Source organism: Ctenopharyngodon idella, chromosome 11 (assembly GCF_019924925.1).
Source record: "Ctenopharyngodon idella isolate HZGC_01 chromosome 11, HZGC01, whole genome shotgun sequence".
Classification (NCBI taxonomy): domain Eukaryota; kingdom Metazoa; phylum Chordata; class Actinopteri; order Cypriniformes; family Xenocyprididae; genus Ctenopharyngodon; species Ctenopharyngodon idella.
This window is the reverse complement of record NC_067230.1, coordinates 2611929-2631645: the sequence shown is the minus strand read 5'-3', so window position 1 is coordinate 2631645 and position 19717 is coordinate 2611929. Positions and strand designations below refer to the sequence as shown.

General features: G+C 37.7%; 1 protein-coding gene and 1 long non-coding RNA gene across 2 annotated transcripts in view; both read left to right on the top strand.

Annotated features, from left to right (window-relative positions):
- LOC127522200 (uncharacterized) overlaps nucleotides 1-19717 on the top strand; it is a 27867-nt gene extending 8150 nt beyond the window's left edge. Inside the window, exons 2-3 of the long non-coding RNA XR_007932536.1 lie at nucleotides 16695-16739; nucleotides 19633-19717. This is a non-coding gene — a long non-coding RNA (uncharacterized LOC127522200). The remainder of the gene's footprint in view (nucleotides 1-16694; nucleotides 16740-19632) is intronic.
- Nucleotides 1717-4240, top strand: LOC127522195 (keratin, type I cytoskeletal 19). The gene is made up of 6 exons (XM_051911849.1): nucleotides 1717-1962; nucleotides 2226-2308; nucleotides 2735-2891; nucleotides 3039-3203; nucleotides 3378-3503; nucleotides 3889-4240. The coding sequence occupies exons 1-6, from the start codon at nucleotides 1732-1734 to the stop codon at nucleotides 4111-4113; spliced, it is 987 nt and encodes a 328-aa protein (XP_051767809.1). The 5' UTR covers nucleotides 1717-1731; the 3' UTR covers nucleotides 4114-4240.

The following is a 19717-nucleotide window of genomic DNA, read 5'->3' as shown; positions in this document are numbered from 1 at the left end:
TGTGTGTGTGTGTGTGTGTGTGTGTGTGTGTGTGTGTGTGTGTGTGTGTGTGTGTAAAAAAATTAAATGACATGTGATATTACAATAAAATGTTTTTTAACTTGTCAATGACCTGATTTTTTTTTTTTTTTTTTTTTTTTTTTGCTTGATGATTTTAATGAATATCTTTTAATTGAATATCTTTGGTGAAATCACACATTTAAGCCTCATTTTCCATTGAGACTTTTTTGTTTTGGGTCCATAAGACCCCATTGAGGTATGTGTAAAAACAATAACAAGTAATTTCAAAATTAACTTCTCGTTTTATCTTCAAATTATTTTAATTGGTTTCTCTGACCTTACCATGAAGATTAAGCTTTGTTGTACTTAAGTCTGTATTTGTTGTGAATGCATTAGTCTGTTCAGTGACCTTTGAGTCACATGTATAAATGAAACTCCACCCGAACTATCTTCATAGAGTAAAATTTTTAAAATTACTCATAAGTGTCTGCTTTGTCCACTTTGGGCACCATCTTTTATTCAAACATAAATACACACACACACACACACACATGAATTCCTTTGCAGTTTCCTCATTAGGGTGGAAACTCAACTTTGGTCCTTGAGTACCAATACCACTGGTGCTGGCTGCAGGATCTGACACACACACACACACACACACACACACACCCATCGACAAAGCATAGAACCCGCCCTCGAGCTCCAACTATATAACAGGACAGAGCTTGGTTCAAAGGCACTATCTACTGCAGGACAACTCTAAAGACTTTTGCCTTCATCCCATCTCTGCATTTATCCACCATGTCATACTCGAAAACCTGCGCCGAGACTTGTCTGAAGACCTGCCCTGAAACCTGCTCCATCACCTGCCATGACACTTGTCTGAAGACCTGCCCTGAAACCTGCTCAATAAGCTGCCCAGAGACCTGCTCAGACACCTGCTCCAAGCCCTGCTCCTTCACCTTCCCCAAGACCTGCCCCGAGACCTGTCTGAAGACCTGCTCAGACACCTACTCCAAGCCCTGCTCCTTCACTTTCCCCGAGACCTATCTGAAGACCTGCCCCGAGTCCTGTCTGAAGACTTGCTCTGAGACCTGCTCAGACACCTGCTCCAATTCCTGCTCCTTCACCTTCCCCAAGACCTACCCCGAGACCTGTCTGAAAACTTGCTCTGAGACCTGCTCAGACACCTGCTCCCAGCCCTGCTCCTTCACCTTCCCCAAGACCTGCCCCGAGACCTGTCTGAAGACCTGCTCTGAGACCTGCTCAGACACCTACTCCAAGTCCTGCTCCTTCACCTTCCCCAAGACCTGCCCCGAGTCCTGTCTGAAAACTTGCTCTGAGACCTGCTCAGACACCTGCTCCAAGCCCTGCTCCTTCACTTTCCCTAAGACCTGCCCCGAGACCTCTCTGAAGACATGCTCTGAGACCTGCTCCATAGCTTGCCCTGAGACATGCTCTGAAACCTGCCCCAAGTCCTTCTCCAGTACCTTCTCCAAGACGTGTTCCATGACTTCAAAGTCAATAATCATTCCTCGTCATTGTGGTACAGCTGCACCCAAAGCCTACAGCGTGTATGGCTGTGGTTTTGGAGGAAGGACGCGCATCTCTTCCTGCTCTTTTCGTTCGAATACTTGCTCCCCATGTCCATCATACAGAATTGATGGAGCATACAGATGTCATGGTGGACTGCTCAGCGGAGGACATGGTGAAAGATTTGGTGCAAGAATCATGGCTGGAGGTTGCTATGGAAGGGATTATGACTACCTCCAGAAGACTGAGAAGGCCACCATGCAAAATCTGAATGACCGTCTGGCATCCTACCTAGATAAAGTGCACTCTCTGGAGGCTGCCAATGCCACACTGGAGAGGCAAATCCGGGAGTACTATGAGAAGAAGGGGCCAATCTGCCAGAGAGACTACAGTTGCTACTTGAACACCATTGATTGTCTTCAGGAAAAGGTAGATTAGAGACAATTAAGGGTGGAAATCTTCAAAATATATTACAAAAATTGTGTCTGATGTCTGAGATTCTAATAAAAATGGCACTGATTTCTGATCCATATTCAGATTCGTGTGTGCTGAAATATCTTTGCTTTGCATATAAAAACTGTTTGCAGAGAATCCTAGTAACATAATGTAAAGTGATAAGAAAATACTTTGTTTTAAACAAATACATAATGTTTGTTTCAAAGTTATAAATGAGCCAATGCTTTTCATTGCAGATTAAAGATGCTACTATCAACAACGGCAAAATCCTCCTGCGTATTGACAACTCTAAATTGGCTGCTGAAGACTTCAGGATAAAGTGAGTTTTATAAAAGCATTTTCACATCTAGTTCTTTTGGAGCATTTGATTCAAAACATTGTGGAAAACTAATGTTTATAAAAGATCTATTAATAGTAAGTTCTAATTTGTGTTCCTTTTTAGTCCAAACAGTAAGGGATATTACTTTTTTTTGAGGCAAATAAAAACAGAATAAAATGGAAATGCAAGTAAATGTACGTTCATACATACATATACAGCTGTTAATTTGAACAGATGTAATCCAGCTATAAATACAACATATACACAGTGATAGAGGAAACAATGAAAAATAATGGCTCACACTCTAATCTTTTAGATTTAACAAAAGTTATAGATGTGTTGCTATATAGCTTTTTGATTGTATATAGATAATTGTCATGTTTAGACATGATAATTTCACTCCCCTCCGACCTTTCCACCAATCAGGTATGAGAATGAGTTGTCGATACGGCAGTGTGTGAAGGCTGACATTGATAACCTGCGTCGCATACTTGATAAGACATGCCTGGCAAAGGCCGACTTGGAGATGCAGATCTGCGCTCTGCAGGAGGAGCTGGTATATTTGAAGAAAAATCACCAGGAGGTTTGTAGCAGTTTGCCTGTAGCAGAATAATCAAAAAACTACAAAAAGCACAATTTTGTAATTTTGTGTTTTTAATGAAGATAAATGGAAGCAATAACTTGAATTCACATCTTAAAGCCATAATGCTTGAGCCATATGTGGTTACAGGATGTGGCAGCAATAATGTGTCAGCTGACAAATGCAAAAGTGTGTGTGGAAGTGGATGCTGCTCCTCAGCAAGACCTGAAAAAAGTTTTGGATGACATCCGTTGTCATTATGAGACCATCATAAACAAACACTGCAGAGAACAGGAGTGCTGGTTCAAAGAGAAGGTGAGACTTCTAATTCCTCTACATTGTGAACACTAATTAGCCATCATACACTGTGGCAGACTAATGGTTTCAAATTGTAGGTTGGATTTGGTATTAATACAGTGAAACAATATAGTTCAGTGACTCATGAGTTAAATAGCTCACATGATGTGTATGTTTATGACTCTCTTTAAGACGGCAGATCTGTGTAAAGATGCTGCCACCAGCACAGAGTGCCTAGAAACCTCCATGTCACACATCTCAGAATTGCGACGTACTTTGCAGAGCCTGGAGATCGAGCTACAGTCTCAAATCAGCATGGTGAGTTGCAGGAAATACAGAATGTGACAGAGAAAAAGAAAGAAAGAGGAAAGGATTGTGAGAGGCAGTGGTAATAAATCATCTGAGGCATGAAAAAGGCTTAACTAAATGTTAAATGTTAAGTGATAACTAAAAGTATGTTAATCCATGACTCCCAAAACTAAACTGAAGCAAAGTGGACAGTGAAGCGGTATCTGTTCTTTACAATCCTAAAGTATGGCAAAAGTTTTCAGTCTTGTTCTTTAGATATAATCATTTTTTAGCTAATAGTTATCTAAGGTAAACCTGTCTTTGCTTTGTTCTATTCAATAACTGTATAGTTTATTGTCTTGGATTAATGGAAATTTGTCTTTATTCTTTCTGCCTCTTCTCATCACGCACACAGAAAGGAGCACTGGACTGCTCACTGTTAGAAACAGAGGCTAGGTACCGCGCTATGCTAGCAGGCTTCCAGCAACATATCAACACATTGGAGGCAGAGCTTTGTCAGGTGCGCTCTGGCATTGAGCAGCAGGGCAGAGACTATGCTGCACTGCTGGACATCAAGAGCCGTCTGGAGCAGGAGATCGCCACTTACAGGTGCCTCCTGGAAAATCAGGGCATTAGGTAAGTTCATATTTTTATGTCACAGATCATGTGTTTTATATTACATAATTTTTCCTGGCTTGACATGTATCTTTCCATCTTTCTTTTTTAGGTCCAAAAATTAAGGTATTTATAATCTCTCTCTTCCATGTATATACACAGCAAAATCTCCTAAATAGTGTTAAAGTATCACTGAAGCAGAGTTAACTTTGATGAGATAATTAAGTGATTAATTAAGTGATGATTGATCATTAGTGATGAACACCTGCTGTTAACAAAAATCACTGAAGAAAAGAGAAACACAAAAACTACAACTGACTTTAACTCTGTTTCAGTGGTACTTTAACACTATTTAGAGAGGGACCATATGTTCTCTAAGCAGAGTTGATTTAACTCTAGGGATTTTGTTGTGTATATACATGGATAGTAAATAAATGTTATTCTACTCTGCAGGTGGGCTGTAAACAGTGAATGCAGTGGATGGTCCTGGTTGATGTGCAGTTTTAAGTACCACCACTCTGTAATGACTTTCTTACCATTAACTGTATTGACCATTATGGGGTTGCTATACTGGGAAATGTATGGTGTGCATTCTTTATTAAAGTTCAGGCTCAATATTTTGGCTTTTTCATTTTTTTCATGTTTTCTTATTTTTTGTTTATATCACAACTTGAAAGGAAACACACATAGTCTTTGCCATACATTTCCACATTCACTACATTTTTCCATTTAGAGATCATATGTAAACAGTTTCATGTGTTAAATGCTGGCAAATGTACAGTAATATATTTGAATCTGAAACGGATGGAGCTCATGCACAGTAACAACTGAAATTTTACTATGCATCAATAAGTGTGCATTTTAATAATCTAAAAAAAAAAAAAAAAAAAAAACATTTTTTCCACTATAAAGAACAATGGAAAGATAATGGTTATTCGTGTTTGCAGGATATGGATAACTAATAATTTCTTACAGCTTACAGTTTTTCTAAATCGATTTGACACATTTCTCCAAAGTAATGTAATTGAACAGTTAACACAGTGATCTAAACACACTCTCACCTTAGCCAAACAATTCAATTTTACTGCAAAATAAAGCACTGCAATGTCTAAACTCCCTTTCTTTTTAAAATATTAGAGAAAGTTTTTTGTATAGAGCTTTTTTTAGATTCACATGGAGTTTTTGAAGAATGTCAGTTATGTTTTAAAACTCATAGCACACAAAAAAAGTTTTAAAAGTTTTTAATGATCTATTAATGGTCACAGACTCTGCCATTCTTATGCTTTTAGATCTGACAGCTACATTTGACCCCATTGATCATAATATCCTAATCATCGGTTGAAACATGTTTTTGGTATTAAATGTATTGCTTTGGAGTGGTTTAGGTCCTATATATCTGACAGGAATTTTTCTGTCCACTTTGGAGACTTTGTTTTCTTTGTCTGCACCCCTTCCATGTGTAATACCTCAAGGCTCTATTCTTGGCCCAATGCTGTTTTCACTGTACATGCTCCCATTAAGGGTCCATTCTTAGGAAGTATGGCATTTCATTTCATTGTTGTGCAGATGACACACAAATTTATTTGCCGCTGATACGAAAAGATGCCAGCTCTTTAAAACCATTGTTTGACTGCCTTGAGGACATTCAAGCTTGGATGGCTCTAAATTTCTTATATTTTAATGAGAGCAAGACTGAAATCATGATATTTGGTCCAAACAGTACTCATAAGGCCTCCAACAACATCTGCGCTCTCTACTTCCCTATACTAAACCCACTCTAAAAAATCTGGGTGAAATAATGGACATATACTTTAAAATTCTGTGGTAAAAATCAAGTTTTTATTAGTTAAGGCTTTTATCTAAAGTCATCTTTTTTGTCATTTAATGACAGGGTTACATGTCTTTATTTCATATCGTTTAGACTATTGTAATGCCCTCTATGTTGGTGTCAGCCAGGCCTCTTTCTCATGCTTGGAGTTTTAACAGGAACGCGCAAGCTCGAATACATTTCCCCCATATTGGCTTTCCTGCATTGGCTTCCAGTGCATGTTAGGTTTTAGTGTTTGCTTATAAATTCTTATGGTTATCTCCAGCCTACCTTTCTGACCTTATACAACTGCACACCCTAACAAGGTCTCTGAGGTCTGCCGACCACATGATTCTGGCTAGAGCAAGGTTGAAGCATGGGAGATTGTGCATTTGCAGTTGCTGCCCCTAAAATCTAGACTATCTGTCTGTGAGGCTGGCCCAGACACTGTCTGTCTTTAAATGTAGTCTTAAAACATATTTTTATTCTTTGGAATTTAATTCAGTTTGGAAGCTGTGATTTTTCTCTTTGTCTTTGTTGTTGTTTGTTTTATGACCCTATATGTACAGCCCTTTGGTGAACTCCTGTTGTTTTTAAATGTGAAATAAATTCAACTTGAAACTTATTGGGTCTAGGTCTATCCATCTCTAAAACACCATCTTTTACTCTGATTATTGGCAACTGTCCAGTTAGTATTTCCACCTAGGTGAAAAACCTTGGTGTTATATTTGATGATTTGCTGGTTCTTTTGGCTCTCATATTAATAATATTTCACTTAGGCCTATTGAATTTTTTCATTTACGTAATATAGACTCCGTTCCTCACTTTCTCAGCATTGTACTGAAGTCCTTATTAATGCTCTGGTAACATCATGGATTGATTACTGCAATTCTTTTTTATTTGGTATTCCTGAAAATCTACTTCACCGACTGCAGTTAATTCAGAACTCAGCTGCAAGGTTTGTTACCAGTACACATACTCCTGACCATATAACACCTATTCCTTTTTAACTACGCTGGCTTCCAGTTCATTATTGTGTCCATCACAAAATTTTGTTGCTCACTTACAAAGCTCTTCATAATTTGGCTCTCTTTATCTATCAGACCTTCTTCAGTCATACATTCCTTCAAGTTCTTCATCCTCTCCTCGGGTCATTTTGACCAAAAATTTATATTTTTAAAAAATTAAAAAATTGATTGTTCATCAGAGTGGTCCAAAACCTTCTGACTTTTGTCACACTTGAACTTGGAATACACAAAAAAAAATTACTGGATTCGAGGAGTTTATGTGGACCCGCTTAGGAATGAATGTCAAAAACTAAACTTTTAATTTGTCAAAAAATGTCCAGAAATCCAGAACAAACACACACACAAATGAAGGCATGAGACTATAGAACATCCCCAATGCAGACCACACTCACATACATACACACACACGTACACTACACACACGAATTCCCATTGAAATGAATGGGGGTCATATAACAGGGGCAATGTTTTTTTGTTTTTTTAAATAAATATCACAATCACAATGCAGACTGCACACAGATATGAAGTGGTTAGATTTGAACACATTTACAATGCAGAACAAACTTTTTTTTTCCACAAGAGGTCGGCAGAGACACCCAATGTGAGATATTTTGAGCTGAATTAAAAAGGATAAGTTCACTTTAAAATGAAAATTACTCCATGATTTACTCACCCTCAAGCCATCCTAGGTGTATATGACTTTCTTCTTTCTGATGAACACAATCGGAGAAATATTATTTAATCACCCTGATGCTCCTAAGCTTTATAATGGCAGTGAATTGAAACCACCTGTTTGAAATTCAAAAAAGTACAACCATCTATCATAAACGTACTCCACATGGCTCCGGGGGGTTAATAAAGGCCTTCTGAATTGAAGCGATGTGTTTGTGTAAAAAAAATATCCATATATAATACGTTACAAAGTAAAATAACTAGCTTCCGCCAGACTGCCTTTTGTATTCAACTTAAAAAGAAAGAACTGAGAACTGACATAATGTCAGTTACACTTGTTTCATAAGTTGAATATGGAAGGCGTAGAACATAGTGTAAGCGTTTTGAACTGCTAGAGGTGTCACACCTTCTTAGTTGAATAGCAACAACAAAATTAACACAAAATAAAGACCTTACTGGCCAAATTAAGTAATCCAGTCCAGTCTTTGTTTATAATAATAAAGTATATTATTCTTTATGGCTACTCTGTTTCTAAATTTACAACAATCCATTATTTTTTTATTATATGTATCACAAATGTAAGATATAATGTTTTACAAATATAATACACATTTAATGTTCAAACCAGCAGAAAATCTATAGGTATAACAGATGGTTCATTGGTTAAACTGAGATCAGTTTATTTATTTAAAATTAAATTAAATAAATAAATAAATAAATAAATAAATCAATCAATCAATCAATCAGATGTATTAAAATGAATGAGAATAGATTAAAATAAATAGGCTACTCTTATGGTAGATGGACAACTCAGGCTAGGGCCTACACGTGGTTAAACAGCTATTATTTGATTTTGTGTACTGTGCTAAACTAATTTAAAGCAATATAGCTAACAATATAGCTACCAAAGAGACTGTAAAATGAGACTGCAAAATGTAAAACGGTTTTCATACACTAGAGGTCGCTGTGAGCGCACTAGATTCAGTAGCAGCGCTGATTCTCGCAGCTCTCGCCGGGTGCAGTGGCGCGCGCCTGTAATCCAAGCTACTGGGAGGCTGAGGCTAGAGGATCGCTTGAACTCAGGGGTTCTGGGCTGCAGTGGACTATGTCGATCAGGTGTCCGCACTAAGTTCGGTATCGATATGGTGCTCCTGGGGGAGCCCGGGACCACCAGGTCGTCTAAGGAGGGGTGAACCGGCCCAGGTCGGAGACGAAGCAGGTCAAAACCCCCGTGCTGATCAGTAGTGGGATCGCGCCTGTGAATAGACACTGCAGTGCAGCTTGAGCGATACAGCGAGACTCAGACTTTTGCGTTTGTTCTCGTTCATTGGGATAGAAGTGAAAGAAGAAATGTTTATAGATGAATAATGTGACTACAGTAATTTTATGACTGTGCATTTACATTTTACTTGTTAACTCCAGATATTAGCCCCTCTCACTTTCAAATTTATAATCTTTTTTATTTGTTAAATCTTCAGTAATGGCAATTGCTGATTTGCACTACTGTACTGTACTGTATCATATTATTGGCACTATACCGCCTCTCTCTGGAAGAAATGTGATATGTCTATTAGAATTCATTGACTGCATTCTATGGCCGGATGGAGGCGCTGTTTCACACTTTATTACAGTTTTTTTCAATAGAGACAGAGCGACACGCGTCATAATCTGAAAACCACGCCCACCAGGGTGAAAAACAATCCAACCGTCTCCATTGATTTTGTATTGCGTGAGGCTGCCTCCTTGTCATTTCTGACTTACAGGTGCTGGTCATAAAATTATGTTATGTTATGTTATGTTATGTTATGTTATGTTATGATATTATTATATAATATCATCAAAAAGTTGATTCATTTCACTAATTCCATTCAAAAAGTGAAACTTGTATATTATATTCATTCATTACACACAGACTGATATATTTCAAATGTTTATTTCTTTTAATTTTGATGATTACAACTGACAACTAAGGAAAATCCCAAATTCAGTATCTCAGAAAATTAGAATATTGTGAAAAGGTTCAATATTGAAGACACCTGGTGCCACACTCTAATCAGCTAATTAACTCAAAACACCTGCAAAGGCCTTTAAATGGTCTCTCAGTCTAGTTCTGTAGGCTACACAATCATGGGGAAGACTGCTGACTTGACAGTTGTCCAAAAGACGACCATTGACACCTTGCACAAGAAAGGCAAGACACAAAAGGTCATTGCAAAAGAGGCTGGCTGTTCACAGAGCTCTGTGTCCAAGCACATTAATAGAGAGGCGAAGGGAAGGAAAAGATGTGGTAGAAAAAAGTATACAAGCAATAGGGATAACCGCACCCTGGAGAGGATTGTGAAACAAAACCCATTCAAAAATGTGGGGGAGATTCACAAAGAGTGGACTGCAGCTGGAGTCAGTGCTTCAAGAACCACTACGCACAGACGTATGCAAGACATGGGTTTCAGCTGTCGCATTCCTTGTGTCAAGCCACTCTTGAACAACAGACAGCGTCAGAAGCGTCTCGCCTGGGCTAAAGACAAAAAGGACTGGACTGCTGCTGAGTGGTCCAAAGTTATGTTCTCTGATGAAAGTAAATTTTGCATTTCCTTTGGAAATCAGGGTCCCAGAGTCTGGAGGAAGAGAGGAGAGGCACACAATCCACGTTGCTTGAGGTCCAGTGTAAAGTTTCCACAGTCAGTGATGGTTTGGGGTGCCATGTCATCTGCTGGTGTTGGTCCACTGTGTTTTCTGAGGTCCAAGGTCAACGCAGCCGTATACCAGGAAGTTTTAGAGCACTTCATGCTTCCTGCTGCTGACCAACTTTATGGAGATGCAGATTTCATTTTCCAACAGGACTTGGCACCTGCACACAGTGCCAAAGCTACCAGTACCTGGTTTAAGGACCATGGTATCCCTGTTCTTAATTGGCCAGCAAACTCGCCTGACCTTAACCCCATAGAAAATCTATGGGGTATTGTGAAGAGGAAGATGCAATATGCCAGACCCAACAATGCAGAAGAGCTGAAGGCCACTATCAGAGCAACCTGGGCTCTTATAACACCTGAGCAGTGCCACAGACTGATCGACTCCATGCCACGCCGCATTGCTGCAGTAATTCAGGCAAAAGGAGCCCCAACTAAGTATTGAGTGCTGTACATGCTCATACTTTTCATGTTCATACTTTTCAGTTGGCCAAGATTTCTAAAAATCCTTTCTTTGTATTGGTCTTAAGTAATATTCTAATTTTCTGAGATACTGAATTTGGGATTTTCCTTAGTTGTCAGTTATAATCATCAAAATTAAAAGAAATAAACATTTGAAATATATTAGTCTGTGTGTAATGAATGAATATAATATACAAGTTTCACTTTTTGAATGGAATTAGTGAAATAAATCAACTTTTTGATGATATTCTAATTATATGACCAGCACCTGTATAACAAAAAACAAAATAATGTCTAAAAGCTGCTATGTGACAAGGTGTACAGAAAACAAGCTAAAAAAAAAAAATCCCAGAAGTTTTTATAAGCTGTCAATCCAAAAAACGAGCGTTTAAGGACTAAAAAGTGGATACAGGCGATTGAGACAGAGCGTGACATGTCATATTACTATGAGAACTACGCCCACTGGAGGGTAACGTAATCAGCGACAGGAAATATAATATATAAAACTGACTTTTGGATATTTGACTTAACAGTAACAAAATGTTCACTGCACACATAGGCTTACTGAGGCATACTGAGTGTCAGGATCCCAAAATGTACCCATTCTTCCTGCTGATGCTTCACGTCTTATTACCTGTATCCATTTTTGTCTCCTTAAAGGCTGGCTTTTACGGTTCGGTAGCTTATAAAAACTTAGTTCTGGGTTTTTTAGGTTGTTTGCTGTACACCTTGTCACACAGCAGCTTTAAGGCATTGTTCTGTTTTTTGTTATAAGTCTGAAATGACAAGGAGGCAGCCTCACACAATACAAAGTCAATGGAGACGGTTGGATTGTTTTCCCCCGGTGTGGGCGTGGCCTAAATGCGCTCTGTCTCTACTACTAACAAGCATTGTTCAGGACTAAAGCCACATTTTCAAAACACACATTCAGCGAAATAGAAGTCTATGTGGACCAAACTGTGAATCATTTTTCATTGCTTTCACGCAAAATGCATTCAATGGCCACGTTTTTCAAAATCCATGAACACTTTTGTCATTCATACTTCACCATCTGCAAAACATTATATAATTGCAGCACATATTTTGAATAACTGCTTTCAAAACTGATAAAAGCACATTCAAATCAAAATGATGATAAACTCTGTGCATTTCTGCAGTAATTATATTGAAATATAAAATCTTAGCTAAATATTTACAATTAAATTAAATAATAATTATTCCAAACACAATTTATTGCAGTTTCATCTGAAAGCCGAACCAGGTGTCCTATTTTTAGTCTCTCTTACAGTAGTAGGCCTAGTATTTTTTATTTTTTTGTTATTGGCTTCAGAATGATTTGTTTGGAAACATGGATCAAGGAAGACACATTGGTGGGGAAAGAAGAGTGTCAGAGTCGGGTCGTGGGGAGGCTGGAGTCTCTCCCAGGGTCTTGGGTCATAGGAGGCACCCTAGATGACCAGTCCATCACAGGGACGACACACTCGCACACATTCATATTCACACAAACACCTACAGGCAAACTTACAGTCTCCAAATCACCTGTCCTGTATGTGTTTGGATTGTGGGGTGAACCCTCTGCAGAGGATACCATCGTCAACACGGAGAGAACATACAAACTCCACACAGAAAGACTCCTGGCACAGCTGGGACTCCAATACTGTACATACGTGATTATACTATACTTGCTTTTGATTATTTTTTTTCTTTGCTTGTTTGTTCGTTTTTTGTTGTTGTTGTTGTTGTTTTTTGTAATTATTACTTCAGGATTTTGTTATTGTTGTTGTTTCAACCTTATAATTTTTACACGTAAATTACTATAGCCTATGTAAAGATATAGAAAAAAATGAATTGCTGCATTTCTCATTCATTATTTATACTGTAATACAGTCAGTAGCATGAAAAGATCTTATTCTTATTCTATGAAATACTGATTTATGTGAAAAATCATTCAAACTTTAAAGATCAAAGTTCATAATTTATGTAATGCTCCCTGTTGTTAGTGTTTTTTAGGTCAGTGTGTTATGAATGTAATGTATGTTTTTTGAATGTGAATTGTTTCCAGTGTTATGGTCTGAGTGAGTTTTGGAGGTGAGATGAGCTGCTTGGCCAAGATTCATGTTGGTATCAGACTGTATGAAGAGTTTTGAAAATGTGGCTTCAGTATTGAACAATGCTTGTTAGCAATTGAAAAAACTGTAATAATCAACCCAGCTAAAATAATTAACTGATTAACCATTATTAATTCATTGTAGCTAATAAAATAGTCAGATAGGCTATATTAAAATGAATGAGAACAGATGAAAAATGAAAACTCTTATGCAATTGCATTATGAAAGACAGTTACTTTAAATGAAAAGTGTCTACATTAAACTTTTAGGTGTGGTGAAAAGTGTGCCCGTGTAGGCCCATTGTACTATAGTCAATTGACAGTATGCTTAAAATTGTAGAAAAACTGAATTTTTGATTAGCATATCTGTTTGGAGATTAGTACTACTGAAAATGAACAGCTTGTGAAAATATTAGCCTCCACAAGCTATCGTTCACCCTGCTAACATACTTTTGTCCAATCTGTAGTCACATTTTCAAAACTCTGAACAATTTAGCACAACATCCGTCTGTTGTGACCATACCATTAACACAATTCATGTCGTTTTCACACAAAATGCAGTCAATTAACACATTTATAAAATGTTTGCATTTTCTTTTCACACAAGCTTATACCTAAAATCATGGATCTTTCTGGTCTTATTTACAAATGCTTAAACACAAGTCAGAAATTTTTTTTACGATTGCTTACACGCTAAAATTAAAAATAACACAGTTACTGAAACTCTACACTCAAGGAGCATAACCTTAGTTCAGATCTGCGCAACTAAAGCACATTCTCAGCCTCACACTTTTTGCAAAACACTACACACATTGTTTTGCACAACACTAAACACACTTCTCTACATTAGACACAGAAATCTAACATAATGTCACTTCTTTGCCATTTCAAGACACTGCTTTCCAAAATACCACCCCTATAAACCAATTGATCAAACATGGCCATCAGGTGTTCAGACACTTAGGTGCTTAACTGTAAACTCAACAATCAGGTGCAAGTACTATAAAAAGGCAAAAGGTGAGTTTATGTGTCTTCACCAAAATGGAAGGCATTGTTGCAGTAAGAGGGAGAGGGAGAAACAACATTGGCCACAGAGCTGTTTTGAATGTCCCGGGACAACATGGTGGTAACATCACAATGAATGTTGCAAACATGCAGAATGGGGTCCTCCACCAGCATTTCAACTTAGGCCCTTACAACACGGCCCACATATTCACATTTTAGAAAGACTTCACAAAATCATCACAGCAGAACACCAAATGGATGCAGAGCAGATGAGATACATTGTCATATGGGACAATATAAATTTCCACCTATCTTCTCTGGTCCAAAACTGGTTTCATTAGCATCCATAATTTTCACCCCGATACCTCCCACCATATTGTTCCTTCCTTAAATCCATTGAGGAGGGTTTTTTTTTTTTGGCATGGAAGGTTTACCCGGCCCTATTTTAGGATATGCTTCATTCAAGCCATGGAGAAGGCCTGACCTACAGTAACTGATGCAGGGTCTGTCCAAGGATGGATTCGCCATTCAAGAAGATTCTTCCCTCGCTGTCTTGCGTGAGAGGACATCGCCTGTGATGTGGATGAAGTGCTATGGCCAGATCCACCTAGGCCGAGAGATGATGCTTAGGTGTTTTTTCTACTTTTTTTTTTTTTTTTTTTTCATTTAAAATCATGCTTTGTTTTGTCTCCACAAATGTTTTTGTTCATGTACTATATTGTATTTGCAAAATGTAACCTTTGGAAAGGCATGGATGTATTGAATGGTTTACAATGTGGTGAGAAATAAATATTTTCATCAATGTGCAGTACTGGTCTTGTGTTGTTGTTGTTTTTTTTGTTGTTGTTTTTGTCAGTATATTCATGTTCTTTACTCTAACAATATCTCTGAAAAAATCAAACCCAGACTATATCATTAGAAAAGTATAGAAGTTACAAGTGTTTAAGATTGAGCACAGCAGTGTGTAAATGAATCAAACAGAATCAGAATGTATGAACCATGTGTGTTCCATACAGTGTCAAAGTTGGGTTTTGTTAAATGAATGTAAAGTTTTGAATGAAGTGTTTCATTTTGCAAAAGAACTGAGGTGTTCTGCTACTTGTGTGTGTGGATCTGTGAATTGTATGTAGTGTTTTGACAAAATGAGCCTTGTTTTTAAAACTGTGCTTAAGCAATTGTAAAAAACTGTAAGACCTAATGTTCCAAACCTTAAATATAGTATAAGGCTTCTACTTCTGCAACAACAGCAGCTCAAAAGTAATGGAAAACTATATATTAAAAATATTGAAACAACTGCTGTTAGGTTAGATTTTTAGGTAAAGGACCACTGAAATATTGAGAAATAGCTGATTCCAGTCTCAGTCAGGTGTTGAATTTCTTTTCATTACTTGGACATACATACTTTTGTTCACTGTAGATGCTGAACAACTCAGAGAAGCAGAGAGAGAAAAAAATAATGTCTGGACGAGGGAGAGGAAGAATTGAAGGAGAAGAGTTGGAGAAGAAGAGGCATGGGAGAGGAGGAAGAATGTGTGCTGAACTGTGCATCTTTTGCATTTTCCCCCATGTGGAACCTATGAAAGCTTATTTATGCCATAGAATAGAAAGTAAAAAAGTAATTGTGACTTTTTATCTCACAATTCTGACTTTTCTCCTCTAAATCCCTAGTTTATCTCACAATTCAGAGGAAAAAAAGTCAGAATTGTGAGATGTAAACTCGCAATTGCAAGAAAAAAGTCACAATACCTTTAATACTTTTTTAAATTCTGTGGTGGAAAAAAGTTTCCACAGTAACCAAAAAGCATGTATGTTGGATTTGTTGTTTATCAATAGCAGCAATTTCATGTTTTCATTTCAGTAAAAGCTTCATGTAAAGCTTTTACTACAACAATTCCATATACAACTGTTCCATATATGCAGAATATGCAGTCTGTGTAGGGCACCAACTACCAAGGGGACGCCATTCTCCACCCCACCTCCAGAAAGCAATTTCAACCAAGGGGGTCAACTGAAGTTCATAGGGGACCCATTTGACCAGTGGCTGCCCTGAACAATTCTGTTACTTTCTTCTTCTACTGTACATTCTATAATGTAATGACTCATTCACTTTTAGATAGTATGTTGCCAAGAATGCACACATTCAACACTCAACCAAAAATGGAGAATGGCTTACATGTAAGCATACTTTTCCTGCAGTAAAAGGAAATTTAATTATAAAAACAATACATTTCATATTGTCCGCAGGTAGAACTGAAACATGAAAAGTAATGCAGTTTTCATAATGCCATCAACTGTTATTTTGACAGTCATTTCGCTTTGACTATATTTTCATGTTGGGTAGAAAACTAGTGCTAGTGTTTTGACAGAACGAGCAGAATCAGGTTTGCTGTGTTTTGATAGAGTTAGTATATGTAGAAAAGGGTTTTTAGCATTTTGAAATGTAGGCCTAGAGTATTTATTTAACAAAATATGGTTTTGGACAGAAAATTAACTATTTGGCTAATTGTGTGAAGTGGGTGTATTGCTGTGTTAAGAGTTTAGAAAAATTTAAGTATTGGTAAGCGCTTGTAGCAGTTGTAAAAGACTGTAATTGTAACCTAAACATCTGTTTTCATACACTAGAGGTCGCTGTGAGCGCACTAGATTCAGTAGCAGCGCTGATTCTCGCAGCTCTCGCCGGGTGCAGTGGCGCGCGCCTGTAATCCAAGCTACTGGGAGGCTGAGGCTGGAGGATCGCTTGAGCTCAGGGGTTCTGGGCTGCAGTGGACTATGTCGATCGGGTGTCCGCACTAAGTTCGGTATCGATATGGTGCTCCTGGGGGAGCCCGGGACCACCAGGTCGTCTAAGGAGGGGTGAACCGGCCCAGGTCGGAGACGGAGCAGGTCAAAGCCCTCGTGCCGATCAGTAGTGGGATCGCGCCTGTGAATAGACACTGCAGTGCAGCCTGAGCGATACAGCGAGACTCAGACTTTTGGGTTTGTTCTTGTTCATTGGGATAGAAGTGAAAGAAGAAGAAATGTATATAGATGAATAATGTGACTACAGAAATTCAATTTATAACCGTGCATTTCTATTTTACTTGTTAACTCCAGATATTAGCCCCTCTCACTTTCAAATTTGTAATTTTTTTAAATTGTTAAATCTTTTCAGTAATGGCAATTGCTGATTTGCACTACTGTACTGTACTGTATCATATTATTGGTAGGCCTACTATACCGCCTCTCTCTGGAAGAAATATATGTCTGTTAGTATTCACTGACTGATAAAAACAAAACTGATAAAAGCACATTCAAATCAAAATGATGGCAAACTCTGCATCCGTCTGTTGTGACCATACCATTAACACAATTCATGTCGTTTTCACACAAAATGCAGTTAATTAACACATTTATAAAATGCTTACATTTTCTTTTCATACAATCTTACCAATACAAAAATCATGGATCTTTCTCATCTTATTTACAAATGCTTAAACACAGCAAGTCAGAAATGAAGTCCCAATGTTCCAAACCTTAAATGTATACATTTTAAAACCTCTACTTTTGCAACAACAGCAGCTCAAAAGTATTGAAAAAAATATATATAAAACAAATACTGAAACAACTGATAATTATTTTTAATTTGCAGATCACTAAAATATAGAGAAATAGCAGATTCCAATCTCAGTTAGAGGCAGAGTCAGGTGTTGAAGTTCTTTTCATTACATGGACACACAGTAAAATAGGACTCTTTGAATTGGTTTTGTTCAGTGTGGATGCAGAACAACACTGGGTGGCTGGGGAGCCAGTAACAAAAATAAGAAAATAAAAAAAAAAAAAAACCTTGGAGAGAGAACCAGGGCAATCCAACCTCCCGTCCCAGAGTCAACACAAACACCAATTCAAATTAAGGTATTTTAATTGAAAGGATAAAGATTTATAAACAAAATATTCTCAAAGGATTAACAAATATGTAGGGAACAAAAACTTCAGGGGAGGGCTAGGCCAAAATAACAAACAAAACCAAACTAACTAACCCAAGAATATTTATAAATTACCAGACAAAGATAATCCACAAATAAAATACATACAACTTCCCTATCTCCCTACCTAGCCATAACCAGGAGAAAAAGAGAGAAGTACAAACAAAAATGGCACCCTCCCCCTGCATTCCTTAAAACAAAAAGAACATAAAATACTAACAAACATAGATAACATAAGACATAAACATAATTAAAAGATGTTAAACAACTTCAACTCTCTTTCTGTTAAAGAGCACAACAGAATACTGAGTTCACTTACTCATAAATAAATCACACAATCTAACAACAAATGAATCTGGTCAACAGGAGGAAGTATTTACCCTAGCGGAAGGAAGTCTCTCTCTCTTCTCCACAAATCCCCCACATCTTAAATTCCTACTCCTTCCCGTCATCATCCAATCACCCAAGACATCAAGACATCATAATGCAATCAACTGTTAGTATTTTGACAGTCATTGCTCTTTAATTGACTACATGTTCACGTTGGGTAGAAAACTAGTGCTAGAGTTTTGACAGAACGACTCGATTTTGAATCAGGTTTGCTGTGTTTTGATAGAGTTAGTATATTATGTAGAAAAGGTTTTTTTTAGCATTTTGAAATATATAGAGTTTGTATTTATTTAACAAAATATGGTTTTGGGCAGAAAATTAACTATTTGGCTAATTGTGTGATGTGGGTGTGTTGCTGTGTTAAGAGTTTAGAAAAAGTACTTTAAGTATTGGTAAACGCTTGTTAGCAATTGTAAAAAACTATAAATAATAATTATTCCAAACACAACTAATTACAATTTCAGCTGAAAGCTGACCCAGGTGTCTTATTTTTAGTCTCTCTCACAGTAGTATATTTTTTCAGTCATTTTTTAAATCTTCATAATGATTTTGTTTGGAAACATGGATCAAGGAAGACACACTGAAGAAGAAGAAGAAGAAGAAGAAGAAGAAGATGGCACATTACGTCATTACTATACAATGTTGATGCTTTTTGTTTGTTTGTTTGTTTTTGTAATTATTGCTTCAGGAATTTGTTTTGTTTTGTTTTTTATTTCAACTTTTATTTTTTTGCAAGTAAATTACTATATGTAAAGATATAGGGAAAAAAAACAAATTGCTGCATTTCTCATTTATTCTTTATGCTGTAATATAGTCAGTGAAATGAAAAGAGAATAGATGCAAAATGAAAACTCATGCAATTGCATTATGAAAGACAGTTACTTTAAATGAAAAGTGTCTAAATTAAACTTAGGTGTGGTGAAAAGTGAGCTCGTGTAGGCCCCGTTGCACTAGTCAATTGACAGTATGCTTAAAATTGTTGAAAAACTGAATTTTTGATTAGCCTATCTGTTTGGAGACTATAACAGTGTTGAAAATGAACAGCATGTGAAGAAGTTTGCCTCCACAAGCTATCGTTCACCCTGCCTAATTGTAATCTAAGCGCTTGTTAGCAGTTATAAAAGACTGTAATTGTAACCTAAACATCTGTTTTCATACACTAGAGGTCGCTGTGAGCGCACTAGATTCAGTAGCAGCGCTGATTCTCGCAGCTCTCGCCGGGTGCAGTGGCGCGCGCCTGTAATCCAAGCTACTGGGAGGCTGAGGCTGGAGGATCGCTTGAGCTCAGGAGTTCTGGGCTGCAGTGGACTATGTCGATCGGGTGTCCGCACTAAGTTCGGTATCGATATGGTGCTCCTGGGGGAGCCCGGGACCACCAGGTCGTCTAAGGAGGGGTGAACCGACCCAGGTCGGAGACGGAGCAGGTCAAAGCCCCCGTGCCGATCAGTAGTGGGATCGTGCCTGTGAATAGACACTGCAGTGCAGCCTGAGCGATACAGCGAGACTCAG